At 47.1% G+C, this 15,829-nt stretch overlaps 1 protein-coding gene across 3 annotated transcripts in view; it reads right to left on the bottom strand.

Annotated features, from left to right (window-relative positions):
• The window catches only part of SLC35F4 (solute carrier family 35 member F4), a 126,815-nt gene extending 118,428 nt beyond the window's left edge, over positions 1–8,387 (bottom strand). For all 3 annotated transcript variants that reach the window (XM_074821033.1, XM_074821034.1, XM_074821035.1), the window contains exon 1: positions 8,142–8,387. In XM_074821033.1, the coding sequence (XP_074677134.1) occupies positions 8,142–8,244 (103 nt within the window). In that variant the 5' untranslated portion in view covers positions 8,245–8,387. The remainder of the gene's footprint in view (positions 1–8,141) is intronic.
• Positions 8,388–15,829: the final 7,442 nt, after the last annotated feature.

Genomic DNA, 15,829 nt, shown 5'->3' with positions numbered 1-15,829 from the left:
TCATCTTCCACCCTAGACCTGAATCCTACCCCCTTGCCTTAGCTCATGAGGAAACCAGAACAGGAGCAAAACGGCTTCTCCTTGCCTCTGCGAAAGGACAGCAGACACACCTTTCTCACTCCCTCACTCTGCTACCCTGATCCAGGCCAGCCCAGCTGAATTCAGGAAACTGCAAGTCCATCTTATCAACAGTACTTGCAAGTGACGTCTAAGAAGAATGAATATATTTTTAAAGTAATAACAGAAAGGTCTTCTTTGTGTGGCAGATACACTGAGAGCCTGTAATGTGAACACATACTGCATGCCTTTGAATGAATTCACTGTTGGCACTCAAAGTGCCTGGGATGCTCTCACAGCTCTGCCATCGCTGCGTAAGCCATACCCTGGTATTACCTAGGCATAATGTTACAGATTCCATCTTTGTGCAGTGAAATCTTCCATTCTGCAGAGGGCAGCCCAAACTGCAGGCCACTGGGGAATCCAACTTCACCTTACTGCAAGAAAAGATTCTCAGTCTTACTAAATAGAGCTGGTCCACTTACTTTTGGTGAATAATTTAACCAGCCAGTTAAGTACTTCACTTCACCCCCACCCCATTTCTACGTTTGCCACAAAGAAACAGTGACTTTTTTTGCAGGCATTTTCACTATTCATTATTGCGATCATCCAGCAGCAGGTTTGCATGAAAAAATTCCTGACACCAGTTGTTCAACAAACAGGAAGCTGCAATTCACTTTCATGGGTGAATCCCCATGCAGGTTGCTGAGCAAAAGCCCATCAAGTGCCAAATGCGCAGAAGAAATAATTGCAAACTCTTAAAACCACTAATAAAAAAAGTGAACATAAACATCGGAAGGATAAAAGTTCGCTCACAACCATCTGTCGCTTTGGAATGTTATTTTACCACACTTTACCAATATGCAGATATGACCAGATATGCAGCTGCCTGCCTGAGTGGATGAGGAAGACAATGTAAGGGAAAGAGTGCTGGAAGAAGGGTCAAAATGAGGGATACCTCTTCTGTGCACTCCAGCAGAGTGACAGGAGCTCATGGTATACCCAGGTCATTTCTTAATGAGCTGTATGCAGCAGCAACTCTCTTAGGAAAAACAAGGAAAAGAGAATGACACCAGGTTGAGAGAGCTTAAAACCACCTCAGGTGAACGGGTGCGAGTGAGGCGAAGCAGCAGGCTGCCGGAGAGCCGTGCCACCCGGGAGCATGAGGCACAGCCCAGCTATCGCCCAGAGGGCCAGGCACCAAGGAAGTCTTTATGCAAGAAGAGCTGAAGCAAGCAAGCACAGGAGGGTGGAGGAACTGAAAAGCAGGCAGAGAGCACACGCAGAAAGCTACCAAGTTACTGAAAGTACCTCCACCAACCTTAGCACCAGGCCAGGTTCAGTGTAAGACCTTCTGTGCAGTCACCAGTGGAGGAAGAGATGGCACCAGCAAATGTTATGGCTTGTTCTGCACAATCGCTGGCAAATTAACATCCCTCCCCCCCACCTTACTGTCTCTATTTTTCCCTGCCAAAGAGGAGTCATTATTCTCAAAATCTTGGCAAACTTCTTCACGAGGCATCTTTAAAGCTTGGGAAATAATTCTTATTTAGATACATAAGACTGGGAGAGACTTTTTGGCCATTAATTTCAGCCTTCTGCTAATTTCCAGCCTTAATTTATTCATGGCCTGTTCATACCCATTTGTCTGTGTGCCAACATGCCGTTTCAGTTTAAATAAAACTCTTCTTTCCTACATTTCCCTGTTTATCCTCCCAAGATGTATTTGGAGCGGCAGCAGCCACGTTCCCATCTTGGCTAGCCTATGCAAGCCAAGCTCTATCAGTCCCCTCCTGCAAGGGTCCATGGCCCTGGTCCCCATGGAATCCTTCCTGATTTAAATTCATCCCTGCTGACCTCGGTCATGCAGAACTGCACCCATATGCCATGGCATACTCAGGTACCGCAGCTTCATGGCTCAGCTCCCCAGGGATTTGACCCAAAAAGACCAAATCAGTCCCTGACAAAAGGCCAAGGACTGACCCTGTTCCATCCCCTGCTGGCTAATGAAACCCCTCATCCTCTAAAATATTTTATGTCCTCTGGTGAAGGGCAGGTCCCACACGGCACCCACAAGTCCAAGGCTCTGGCTTGTCCCTTCCAGCACAACAGAAATCCACACAAAGCCTGGCCCTACTCCATTAAAGAATACACAGCCGGTCTTGCCAAAATTAGCAGGCAAAGGAATATTTATAAAATCTGTTTTGCTGAAAGAAATGACTTCTTAAGTTATTGCTACTGATGCTGATACACAGCCATACTTTTTTTTGGCAGAGAGACAAGCCTGTGAGGAGAAGCAACTATCACAGGACTGCATCCCATGCCATGACATCCACTTCTGCCCCCAGAGCTGGTGGGGAAAAGGATTGTTAAATCTACAGTTTGCAATCCAGCCCCCACTGCAGGACACTCTCCCAAAAAGAAGGGCCAACAATGATGCTGCTATGGAAAAATCCCTGTCCAGCAGGGAAGGAAAGGTTTTGAAATAAAGTTTATTCCAGCCCAGGCCTGCATCTGGAGTCCTTGCAACCCAAATGTTACTAGGTGGCATGGGGGCAGCTGCCACAACCAGTACAAGCCGAAGCAGCCCTGAGACTTCAGCTCACACAGAGGCCAGTTCAGACACCACTGCCTCCCTCCCAGCCACTCTCAAGCACAGCTCGATGAAACCAGCCTCATCCACCAAAAATTTTAAAGCACCTTTCTTCAACTGCTCCTTTCCCAGTCTCTCCTATTGTGTGTGCTCTGCATGGAGGAAGCGAGGGCTCTGCGGGCTGCTGGAGAAGCAGCTGGGTGCCTCCAGTAAAACCGACTGAGACTTTGTTCCTCTCACTGGAAGTGACAAGCCACCAGAAAGGCACGGTGTTCAGTAAGCACCGAGATGATCTGGGTTTGCCATGTGATTCGTACTGCAGCAGAGCTGCTGGCACAGCTGCTGTAATAACCAGAAGAAAATTCCCTCCAACGTTTCAGAGTTCGATTTCCCCTTCCCAGCCTTTTACTCTGCTCAGAGAGCAAGAGAGCCGAATTGCCAAGCCACTGATGCTGGCTCAGCATGCCCTGTAATCCCAGTCTTATTAAGCAAAGCAATTAAGCATGGACTTAACTTTAAACACATTGTCAAAGCCCAGTGGCTTAGTGCAAGCTTAAATTCAGATTGCTGACTTGAGGCTTAACTTGCCAAATTAAACCACAAAACCTTTCCTGAGCCGTTCTAGGGAAGTAAGAAGACACAAAGGTTATTCTCTACAGTGACTGTGCTAACATTAAGGCCAGGTTCAGCATTGCTTCCCAGGTGCCAAGCACCACTAAGGACACAGACTGCTGTAAGGGCTTTCCAGCTCCCCAGCAGACACGCCTGAGCATGCAGCTGCACCAGAGGGGTGGTCACCCAGTACCAGTAACCCCAGTACTGGTACTGGTCACCCAGTACCCAGTAACACAGCCGATGGTCCCACTGCTGCACAGACACGAGGCACCACGCTCTGCTTCTAAGAGCAGTTACACAACTGCAACTCCAGGGTTTCAAGGCAAGTCTGGTGGGGAAGAGGAGCTCGAAGAAGCATGGGACAACGTACAAACGTTTGAAAGTCTAGCAAGCACCTGTTGAAGGTTGGCATTCATGGCTTGCTGCGGTGAGAATCAAACCCTCCAGATCTGAATGAGAGATGCCAGAAGGGTAGAAATAAACTTTACATATTAAGAGAAGCCCTCCAAGCATGATGAAAAAGAGAAGGTGATGGCCCATGTGAAGAGCTAGGAGAACAAGTGCAGCCACTGCATTTTCAGTACAGTTATGTTGTTCTTGTCCAGGCCTGAGAAAACAGCCTTATGGAAATGCAGATCTGCGATGCTGAGAGCCAGGACAAGACATACGACTTTGTGGATGGTGGAAAGAGCTCCATCAAAAAGACATTACACAGGCAGAAACTGCTTAACTTGGAGGTGGACTTGGTGAAGCTGATGAAGATTAGAGATGAGAATGTTTGGCTGGAGCAGTTTTAATTCAGTGGAAGGCACAGAAAAGGTGTTAGGACAGACTTGAAGGAGAGGAACTTTGTAGTGTGAAAGTAAAAAAGCTCTCAGTACTGAGATGAAAGGCAGATGGGGTGGCAGTTGGAAAGAGCAAAAAAAAGAAAAAAAAAAAAACAAACCCATACATACTCTTAAGACTGGAGACACTAAACATGATTGTATTACCAGCAAAAAGTCAGAGAAGAATGAGAAATTATGGCAAAGATCAGGAGAGGGAACAAGGTTTGCCACTGTTTGTGTAGATGGAAAAGCTGGAACAGACCAAATGAAAATGCACACATTGAAACATGAAGCCAAAGCGGTCATGAACACGGGAGCACCATCTGCAGCCCCAGGGCAAAGGCTGGAACCTCTGTTCTACACCAGCACGGTGCCCTGGGAAATCATGGAGTAACTGGAAGAAATTTACTGGAAGAGATACACAGCCCCTCTTCCTTCCCACAGGAGCCAGAGATCTCATACATACTTTGTACCTTTTAAATGCAGGAATTAAGGGGTCAAGCCATGCATCCAAAGGTACAGGATGACTGGGATCAGGAAGGGCCCTTTTCCTCTCAGGAACAGAGGCAGGGGAATGTGGGGAACCCATCATATCTCACTCCAATTCCTGTGTCTTATGCAGGATATGGGGTTTTTTGCAGTATGCATGGATGCAGGTACCAGACCAAAATCCATCCTTCTCTTAATCAGATGACTTAGAAATAAAGAAGGTACTTTCCTTCTCTAACAGCTCTTTATTAAGATTATAAAAGTGCCCAACTTAAAATTAACAAAAGAATCATTATATGCACACTCCCAAGTCTGAAGTAGGTTAGTGCACACAAATATAGAAGATGAAGCAAAAGTCTCTAGAAAATACTGCAGTTCTTCATAACAGCTCTTGAAGACTACAGATCTCTGACATCAGATTTCATGACCATTTGTGAGCAGTCCTTAAGCCTTCATACACAGAAACCTAGGCATAAGCTCCTGTTAAACCATGAAATACATGCCAGTCCACTAAAGGAGGGACATAAATCACCAGCTCAATTCACAAAGTCTTGGGCTTTTCTTGCCGTTTTCCAGGACCCCCCAAGAGCGAGCAGAACAGCAGCCACCCACCCGCTGCCTTCACCTTTCCTTATCAAGCAAAATCTCCCTGTCCCCAGCTGGGCAGAGCAGGCTGGGGACAAAGAGGAGCCTCAAGGAAGGTGGTGACCATCAGCAGGCTGTCATCAGCCAAATCACATCCCCATCTGGTGCCCGGCCAGCTCTCTGATCAGACCTAAGGGGTACCCAAGAAGCAGAGAGCACAAAGCCATCCTGGGGACAACAGCTCATCCTCAGCTGCCCGCTTCCTCACGCACCCTTCAGACCCAGGCAGGAGCAGGGTGACAACGTAAGCAGATGATTGCACGTGCTACAGATTCAGGCACACGACAGGACAACAGCTCCTCTGCCACTGGGGAGGGTAGGAACACAACCTACCTGAAATTTTGAGCACATAGCAAGCCACCAGCACACTGTTCTCCAGCAAAAGGCACCAGCATTGTTTATTTACACTAAAACTGTATTTGGATAGCAGTGACAAACATCATGCCCTCACCAAAATAAGCTGAGGTATCAAGTACGTTAATAATTAGTTGTACAAACTTCTCACCTTGAGTGCTTACATTGACAGTGCTGTAGCTGTACTGAACAATTAGCTACGATTAGAACTGTCAGTCAACAGCACTTTGAAGCAACACCACTTCAAGGCGATACTTCAGCCTAGACACAGGAACAGAGTAAAAACTCCACGCCAGGACCTCCAAGAGTGACTCTCAGTGCCAAGAGGCTATATGTTCAAGATGCCTGAAAGATGCCTGTTTTTTCCCCACGTAGGGGCAGAACATCTTTGTGAAAAATCCTAACACATTAAAGCACTTTATAAACCAAAACCACATAGCCACAAGGGTAAGGTAGTCATTCACCAACTGCAAGCACTCCAAAATTTATGATGATGATTCCAAAACTTGCAAGACTGCTTTTAAAAGTGTTCATGGCTTAGAAGGGGTGCATGCTTTTTACCTGAGGGCATTTAAGTATTGGGATATCTCTAGGTTACACACTTCCAGTTTTCCTCTTTAAGCATGATAACCACAAATTTTGCTCATTTTCTTCAAACATCAAAACCTGAGACACCAATCACTTTTGTTTTGCCTCAGCACCCAGTTGTCAAAGGTACAAAACGCTGGGAGATTTACAATAAAATCCCAAGAGTCTGCACTTTTGAAAGCCTTGCCTCTCCCCGCATGCTTTATCTAATTTTAAGCAGATGCAGTTTGTAGCATCTGCAAAACCTGGTCCTGGACTGGGAAAGCTTTTCTGCTTGATCTCGTCTGGCCTCCCCAATGCACCCGTGCAGAGCCACTTGCATTGCCAACACTGAATTCAGGTCTACATTTTGATAGAGAGTGGGAGTGTTGCTGCACCCTGAAAAATTGCATTCTGCCACTCAAGCACACTTACAAAAAAGTATTAAGCCAGTATCCTCATCCTTCTCTGGTAGATGACACTGTAGAGAGCCTCTGGACCCGCTGCAGAATTTGGGATACAGGTCCCACCTGGCTCAGACTTAAATAGTCCCTGGACTGTCACACATTCATTCCCCCAGATTGTTCTGAGCTTCTTCCCAATTCCTCTGACTATAGACAAACCAAGTGACCTCGTCAAATAAATGATCATAACACCTGTCATGCTGTTAGCATGCTAAAAATGACAGCTGAATAAAACCACTGGTCTTGACTGTTGGCTTCTTCAGCTGACCGTTACATAAAGGATTTTTTTTTTTTTTTAAGTTGTTTCAATGCATGGCTTTCCTCCATCATAAAAAACCCACAGACATGTTTGTCTGATATTAGCAGTTTATTAATTGTGTTTTGGTTTATTGTTGTATTAGAGCTGGAGTGTACTGCACTGCCTGTTCTGGAAAGCAGTTCACCTCCTCTGATCCAAGGGGAGTTTAAATATGCAGAAGAAAGTCTGCTCCTTCGTGCTCCCCTCACTAAGGTGTGGGGGGGGGGGGGGGTTGCCTTTCCTTCCCCCCTAACTTTGCCTCCATTCCCCTTTTGTCTTTTAAGCTGTGGCACGTCGTAGCTTTTGCAAACTGCAAGGCAACTATTAGACAATAAAACCCTAATACAACCATTTCCTCGGTGGTAAGAATGAATCATTTCTTTCATTAGCCTAACTTTCCCTGTTAAATAGCTCTACAGAGCACTGGGACAGCCACAATTTCAAGAGGAACCCTCTAAGGTTCTTCCAGCTGCTAGAAACCCGCTGCTCCTAATTAAAAACTTCAAAAGCAAAACCAGTAAATTTCTGCAAGGACCAACTGTTTCAATTTCAGCTGTTTCTTTTAAGGGGGGAAAAAACAAACAAAAACCACAACCCAAAAGACCCAAACACCGAACCTTTAAAACCACAAGTGTTTCATATTAAAATGGCACGAAGGAAAACCCCTCAGTAACTCCCCACTTTTCTGGAAAAATCTGATTAGTTTTGTGAGGAAGATGAATAATCCAGGAGCTTCACGCTGAAGCGGCCGCCCGGGGGGACCCACCGGGACCGAAACTTTCCCGGTGCGGCGCGGAGCACCCGCTCAGCAAACACACACACCCCCCACACACACACGCACCCCACGGAGGTGGGCGGTAGAGGGGGGGATGGAAATGAAAAATAAACCTCCAAACGACAGTGAAAGGTCCCCGCACCCCTCCTGAGCGCTGGCCGCAGGATGGAGCCGCGGGCGCCCAAGTTACGCGGCGAAACGCCGCCGCCCCCCTCCTCTCCAGCCGCGCTCCTGCACCGCCGGCCCCCCCCGGCCGCAGACCAGGGGCTCCCCTGGCCCGTCGCGTCTCCTCAGGGGAGAGCGGGGCAGGGAGCTGCCCTTGGCCCCCCACACGCACCCCCCGAGGGGCGGGGAGGGCATTTTGGGGGGGAGCATGGGCACCCTGAGGGCTCTGCCGCCACCTCCCTCTCCCTCCAGCCCCCCCCCAAGGGCCGGGAGAGGCGGGAGGGCGCCTTACTTTTCTGGCTGGAGTAGCCCGGGTAATATCCATAGTAGCCCGTGATCCGCAAGATCCTGTCCTCGATGGTGGCCACGCCGTTGGGTGCTGCCTTCCCATCCATAGAGGGCGGGAGCCCCGCGCGGGGCGGCCGGGCGGGACGCCGAGCCGAGCCGAACCGGGCCGGCAGCAGCAGCAGCAGGAGGAGGAGGAGGAGGAGGAAGGCGGTGCGGGCACGGCCGCCGCAGCTTGCGGTGCCGCCGGGGCGCTCGCTCTGACTCCGCCGCCTGGTGCAGGACGGGCTCCGCAGCGCGGCGGCGGCCCGCGCCCAGCCCGGCCTCTCCCCCCCTCCTTTCCCGCCCAGCCCCGGGCGGGCAGCGGCGATGCGGGGGGAAGGGGGGGCGGTGGTTCAGTCGTTATTTAAAGGCATGGCGGGGGGCAGAGGAGGAGGAGGTGGGGGCGGCGGGTTGGCTCGCTTCTCCGGGCCACAGATGAGGCGGGAAGAGGGGGTGTGAGGGCCGGGCACCTGCCCGCTGGGGGGGGTGTTTCCCCTCAGAGCAGCGAGTCCCGCTCAGGCGGCTGTGTGTAAAGAAACGCTGTTCGTGCCAAGCCCCCCCCCGGATCCTCCCCAGGCCGGTGGCCGCCCAAGGGACACGGTCGCCTGTGGAGTCAGAATCACACAGAATCATTCAGGTTGGAAAAGACCCTTGGGATCATCGAGTCCAACCATCAGCCCTACTCTACAAAGTTCTCCCCTACACCATATCCCCCAACATCTCATCTAAACGACCCTTAAACACATCCAGGGATGGGGACTCCACCCCCTCCCTGGGCAGCCTATTCCACTCTCTGACCACTCTTTCTGGGAAAAATTTTTTCCTAATGTCCAGTCTAAACCTCCCCTGTTGCAGTTTAAAGCCGTTCCCTCTTGTTCTGTCACTAATCACCTGTGAGAAGACACCAGCACCAACCTCTCTACAATGTCCTTTCAGGGAGCTGGAGAGAGTGATGAGGTCTCCCCTCAGCCTTCTCCTCCTCAAACTGAACAGTCCCAGCTCCCTCAATCTCTCCTCATAGGATTTGTTCTCCAGGCCCTTCACCAGCTTGGTGAAATCAAAGTGGGGTTACTCCAGCTGGTGGGATGGTCATTGCTCCCCCACGCGTGGGTAGCTGTGGGCTTGGCATGGGTGAGGAGGGTCCTGAAACGGCACCTGCCAACCACAGACCTGCAGGTCCAGCTCCTCAGATCTGTGTGTTCCCCTGCCCAGGGGCTGCCCACAGGTGTTGGAGAAAGGATTAGAGGCCAAATTTGGCCTCGGCGGACTCTTGGTGGGGGAAGGTTTCCCCATTCAGTGCTGTCTGTGTCCCTCCAGAGGAGCCCGTGGCTCTCCCCGCGTGGCACTGGGAGTCCCATCGCCTCAGCGGTGGCAGCCGTGCTGTCCCACGCTGCGGGAAAGTTCCAAGGAGGAGAAGAGAGTTCTGCCCTCCATCACCCAGACAGGCTGTACACCTGCTCCCACTCAGCTCTATCCATAGGCTGTCCTCTAAATCCCTGCCTGAATTTGAAAAAAGAGCTGAGAATTTCACCGTTTGGCTTTGTAACTCCTTCCAAAGGGTAATTCTCTCTTTGGTAACAATTAGGCTTTGAATTACTCGACTTTCCTGCTACTGGTCCCTGTTACGCTTCTCTGTGCTAGACAGAAAAGACCATTAGTAACCAGACTTTCTTCCTCCAAGATGTATTTCTATCTAGTAATTAACTTACTTTTTTCCAGCCCTCTCATTGTTTTGTGGCTCTGTCATACCTTATCTTCACCTACTCCTTTTTCATCCAGCCATTTCCATTAACTGGTGCATGGGGAACCTGGTCAAGATATTTCATATCTCTTGCTTCCTTCTCTGTTCACATTCATTCTTCTCCCTTCTGTGCTTGGCTAAATAAGCTCATGGCACAAAACAGCCTTTTATAAGCACAAACAAATGATAGATGTGTTAAAAATAGCCATTGCTGTGGCTTTGCATGGGGAGTCATTAGCTGGTTAGTGTTCATACAGTGCTTTGAAGATCAATGTTTTCTGATGTATGAATGCAGATATAATAAATGCACTTAAGATATTAAATACTCTTTTGATCTTGATTTCTTGTCTCCTGATATGCTGCTAGGTAATACTAAGGACAGTTACAAATCAGTGATAAATCAACCACCTATAACTCAAGAATTCAAGGCATAGCTCATTTCTTCATCCCCTTTTAGGCTAGCTATGAAACAAGATTAGTGACTTTTAAAGTTTTTCAATATATAGATTTTTTTGTATTTGTCCAACAGAAGCACAGACTCCTGAACGATGAATTTACACCAACAACAGACATTTTTCTTTCTACTTCTGATCTGTGGAGTGTTATAAGCAGCCCACACCCCTCCAGGATTTCACGGACCATGGGACAGAAGCGGCTGAGAGCCAGACTATGTATTAGTTGGCTTTGAGAGGTGCTGGGTCAGTAGAAGCTGATAAGGCTCTAACCCCTTCTGCAAGATTAAAATTCTCTGTCCTAGTTAGGGAAGCACAGTTGATGCAAAGATCACTTGCCTGGTGTGTTGTGTAGAATCTCTGAATAAACCACAAGTCCCCCCCTTCCCAATTTCACCTCCAGTGGGAGTTGGTGTTATGAGAACGTTACCAGCATTGATCTCAGCTTCAAAGTCAAATTTCAGGACTTAAAAGTGTTACTTTGAAGAGAAAGAAAGAAATGACTGGTTCATTTGAAGGTTAAACTAATGTGCCCAGCTTCAAATTCTTTCCAAACACCTTAGTTCTGGCTTAATTTTTCATCTCTTCTCTTCCTTTTATCCCTAGGCTTTCAGGGACATGCTGTGCATGTTTAAATATCACTAGATGATAATGTAAGCAAAGCCATTCTTGAAATTGTTCCTGACTGTGGTTCTCTTCCAATATTGCTCTATGCAATAGATGCACAGTTGCTTTGAAAGCTTATAATGAATTGCAGCTTCATTTTGTTTCTGAATTCTTACTATGCTGACAATTTTTCTTTTAAGAAAAATCAAGCAGATGATTGCTTTTTCTGCAATTAGGCTTTTTGCAACTCATGGTTAAAGGAGTGCAGAGGAAGCCTAGCTGAGTAAGATGTATTAACTACCATTTATTACCAAGAAAAGGGCATATTATTAGGGGCACATGGGGACTTATTTGTTTCCTCTTTTCAAGTTAACACGCCCATCAAATCCACTTGTTTCATAAATATGCTAAAGTGATTTTTCAGAGAGATTTGTGTATTTACCACTCTGTAAGTAAAATCTAAGGGTGGATCCAGAGAAGAGCTTTAAAGGAATCAATTCAGCCTGGAGCTTATTGTACAGGTTGAATTTCCCCTAGACTCTACAAATTGCTATCTTTCTCTACACTATTAATGGCCACAGAATTTGGCCACAGTTTTTCAAAAAAACGTATTTCACTCCAGGCCATATGTTTGCAAAAATAACCTCTCAAGTGAGAGAACAATGTAAATGTCTCCTGATCATCTTGCTGATTCTGCAGACAGACAGTCCCAGTGTCTTTTTTGCTGCTCACAGCTTTCCCAGACAGCCTCAAATAGAAAGGAACAAGAGTCCGGGTGTATTTCACAGCTGCCTTTCAGATCCCACTGGATGAGGCTGTCATGACACAGTGAGTATCTTCACGTGAGTAGAGCCTGAAGAAGCAGACCTTTCCTTAGCTGCCTGCTTTCTGACCACATCGGCTCTGGTTCTTTCTCCTTGAGGCATCATTTCCTCCTTTTCAGTTCCTTATTTATGTTGCAAGGTACCCTAAAGACCCAATGGTGATAGCTCAGTAGGTCCCCACATCAGACAAATGGCCCAAAGGATTTAGGGAAAGACACAGGGCAAGAGTGGTAGCAAAAATGCTTAGAGTTGAAGCAATTGCCTGAGATCCTAAAGCAGATCAACCAAAGGCTTTGAGGAATACAACCCAGTTCTCCTGTTTCCCACGCCAGTCCCCTGTCCTCAACTTCACTACTTCACCTTCCTCCACATACCTCCCCAGTCCGCCTGAGGTGAGAAAAGAGGCAATTTCTGTCCATGAGCAGAGGTTACTGCCAATCCTGCCATCTCATCTCTTTGAGGAGGTTCTGACCTAAGCTATTATCAGGAGTGTGCTATAAAAAACACAGGCAGCTTTGGTCTGTCAGTGCCTGTTACTTTCTGAATGCAGCTTACCTATGAGCCTGTAAACATGTGAAAAAAGAAAAAAAACCTGCCACAGCAAGGAATGTTTAATGCCAAGCAACTCTTTTAAGTGAAAAATCAATTACAAGTTGATCATTCCAAATTAACTGTTTTCACTCCAATACACTTTTTTTTTTTTTTTTTTTTTTTTAACAAGAATGTGTCACTTTGGCTTGGACTCCAACTTAGCAAGAATCTTTAAAAAGTCATGGCAAATAGGACTTCTCTCATGTCATTTGGAGACATTTATTTTATATGTTTTGGGCCCAGTTCTCTCAGACAAGTCATGCTAGTGTAAATCTCGCATAAACATGAAGAAGCTGGACCCACAAAGAGGGAAAAGAAAGCCTGTAGCATTTAAAGTTTCTCTAATTGTCCTCTTAAGTGACACCCATGAAAGTCACTGGAGCATAGCCTGTTCCTGCGCACTCTGCCTCACACACACCGGAGATGAAGGATGGACTAGTCTCTCCAGTGACATCAAGGTCAGAAAGGACTCATTGACAATATGAAACCATTTAGTGTAAAGATGCCTGAAGCTGGCAGATTGGTTTTAAGAGCTTTCCCCCTCTGTTTGAAAACTGGGGAGATTCCAGCTTGGAACAAAATTTGAAGTCCAGTTCCAAAATGTTTCAGAGCATCACCAGATATTAAAAGGTTTTGATTTGGCAATGAGCTAGGCAGCTTTTCTAATGCCGGTTGATTTCATTGAAGGGAGGCAGAACAAGAAACAATCAATTCTTTCTGAATACAGAGACGGTATAAAGGATGGAGGAGAAAGCTGTCATAAAAATAACAAAAGGAATGTTAAAGAATAAGGAAGAAAAATGGGAATGAGTGGGAAAGGAAAGAACAGACAGAAACAGAAATCTTGAAAAAAGAGGAGGCTGTCAAGCAAGATATGTCCATGCAGACACCGGAATGGTGGCAATCTGAGCTAGAAAAAAATGCCTTCCTAACCCCAAACCAGGCTGTGGTTCTCACTCCTGGACAGGAAACAGCTTACACCCAGCCCTTAGAGCTCAGCTCAGGAGAGGGGGTGAGAGGAGACACCGCCAGGCCTGAACACACCCATTCTGTCGGCAGTGCCTGAAAAAATGGCTTATGCTCATTTTTTTCTTACTGTGCACCTGTAGTCCAGGCAGCAGCACAGCTTTAAAGAGTCCCCGTGCTACAGAGCAATTTGTATGAACATGTTCATGTTCCGATCCACTTGGGACACTAGGAAACAGAGTGGTAGTTAGCATTTGCCCCCAAGATGTATAAAAATGCAAGCCCCTAGCTCTGTACATTTAGTCTAACTAAAGCTGGCAAGAAAGGAGCTTTCAGGGCACTCATCATTTTTGTTTCCAAATAGCGAAGGGAGGTAGTTATTCCTCTGAGCCCATGCTCTCAAACATTTCCTGGAAACATTTATTTAGCAGTCGCACTGCCAATTTATTGATGCCTGTTTCAAAGAGAGGGGAAACAGACAGAGACTCAGAGCAAATTGCAACTGGTTATTGCAGGTATTTGCTCCCTAAGGGTCATCCAAGGTGCCTCTGCTCAGTCTCAATGACAAAAAAAAGAATAACAGTTCCAGAACTCCATACAAATGCAAAGAGCACGTGGCTACTGTGTTCTGCATCACTTAAAATGGGCTGAGACCTGTTTTTTGCAAAGTACCGACCATGCCTTTTGCCCTCCTTCTTTGATGGCTAGAGTTCAGTTGATAGCCTGGGTTATACCCATTGCTCTAGTTCTTCAACTGTCACCTCTTCAGCAAGGTCTGAGAATGATGAATGGCCACAACTAGGTTCTTATGCTGTTTTCAGTAGCGTTGTGACCATGTATACCAGCAGATCTTTCTTGGGAGCAGTGAGAATTGGGGTGGACAAAGTCTGGCTGGACTTTCAGATTCCAGTCTGACTGCAGTGATAGAGATAGGGAAAGGAAATTGTTAGTTGCAGAGAAAACAAGGTACTTTTTGGAATAAATCTATGATGCTCTTTCCAAGGAACCACTTTCCTGCTGATGCCTGTCCTTCCCATTCAAACCAGGATTTGATCTCTGGGCAGTCTTCAGCATTCAGGAGGCATGGAGGAATTGGAGTTCTGCATTGTGACTCAGGACTCAGCTGTGATGAGACCCACACTGATTTCTTGAGCATCTGGTAAGATTTTGTGTACTTCTCCCTGACCCCGGATTTGGAGGCTGGTGTCATTCGAAAGTGAACAGGCTGATGCACTCACATGGAAGTGTCCGGGTGGCTGGCAGTCAGGACAATACTGAGCTCATGATGCAGTATCAGAAATCTCCTCTGCCCTGCGATCGTCTATGTCAGTTTTTCAATTGCTTTTGACATCAGCAAGAAGCACGGCAGGACCCACCATGAGCAACACTCTGTGTAACACACACAAGACATCTGCAATCCTGGGCAGTTTTACAAAGCAGTTTTCTTGTGGGTAATAAAGTCCTGGCTCTTTCAATACGTCTGCACCTATGAAGTTTCCCAGATTGGTGTTTTGAGGAGCTAAAAGTTCCTGAAAAGTGGCATGAAAAACTCAAAAATCTCTACTACCTCCTGGTGGCAGAGATTTGCTCTCTGTGTACACAGAAAAGCTGCTGATGGAATGAGGCCTGATCATCTGACATCACTGTAAAGATTTCGGTGTCTTCAAATCAGTTCTGTAACCCCTTAAAGCTCCCAGTGATACATAAGGTATTACCTGAGAAGCAGCTGTCCTGTCTATCCTCAGCTTTTCCTTCCCATACTTCCCCCTGCCTACATCAAATCAATTCCTTTAGGCTGCTCCATGCTCTGGCCAGTTAAATCAAAATGAAAGATCTCCTCCTCTACCTCCTTCCTTTTGACATGTCCCATGCTGTTGGAGAAAGTGGTCTCCTCTCAGAACTCACTCCCAAAAGCACGGAGATTAAAACAAGCATGTGACTTACCCTAGCAATAAAATTAGTCCTGTCCCCTGTCCTTCACAGGTCCTTCAGATCAATATGCTATAGAAGGATAGAGGTTTGGCTCCTCCTGATGTCCTAAACTGAATCTATACCTGGTGCCTAAGGAGTGGAGTAGCCTTACTGATCATCTCCCGCTCAGGAATGAGCAGCTGGATGATATGGCCGTGTGTCCCCTTAGGACTCTCCAGTCCCAGCTCTCAAGAGAAGAGCTTGCAGCTACTTGCCGAGGATCCTTTGTGCCCAGTCTCCCATCACACAAGTTGCACTTTCACTCCACAGAATTTCTTCATGTGAGTCCTCTCCACGTCTTAAGGTGAGGCAGGGCTCAATTCATTGACCTGAACATCAGCAACGCGTGGTGTCATTTAAGATGCCACGGGGCATCTGAGAAAACTGCAGAGCACTGGCAGGTAGAGCAGAGGATGGAAGGAGATGGTCTGTTTCTGCGCTGGCAGCTGGAGGCCCTCAAGTGTTTCATGGTACATCCCAAATGGCTCTGAAGTTTTGTGCA

Source organism: Strix aluco, chromosome 4, assembly GCF_031877795.1.
Source record: "Strix aluco isolate bStrAlu1 chromosome 4, bStrAlu1.hap1, whole genome shotgun sequence".
Classification (NCBI taxonomy): domain Eukaryota; kingdom Metazoa; phylum Chordata; class Aves; order Strigiformes; family Strigidae; genus Strix; species Strix aluco.
This window is presented reverse-complemented; position numbering and strand designations above follow the sequence as displayed.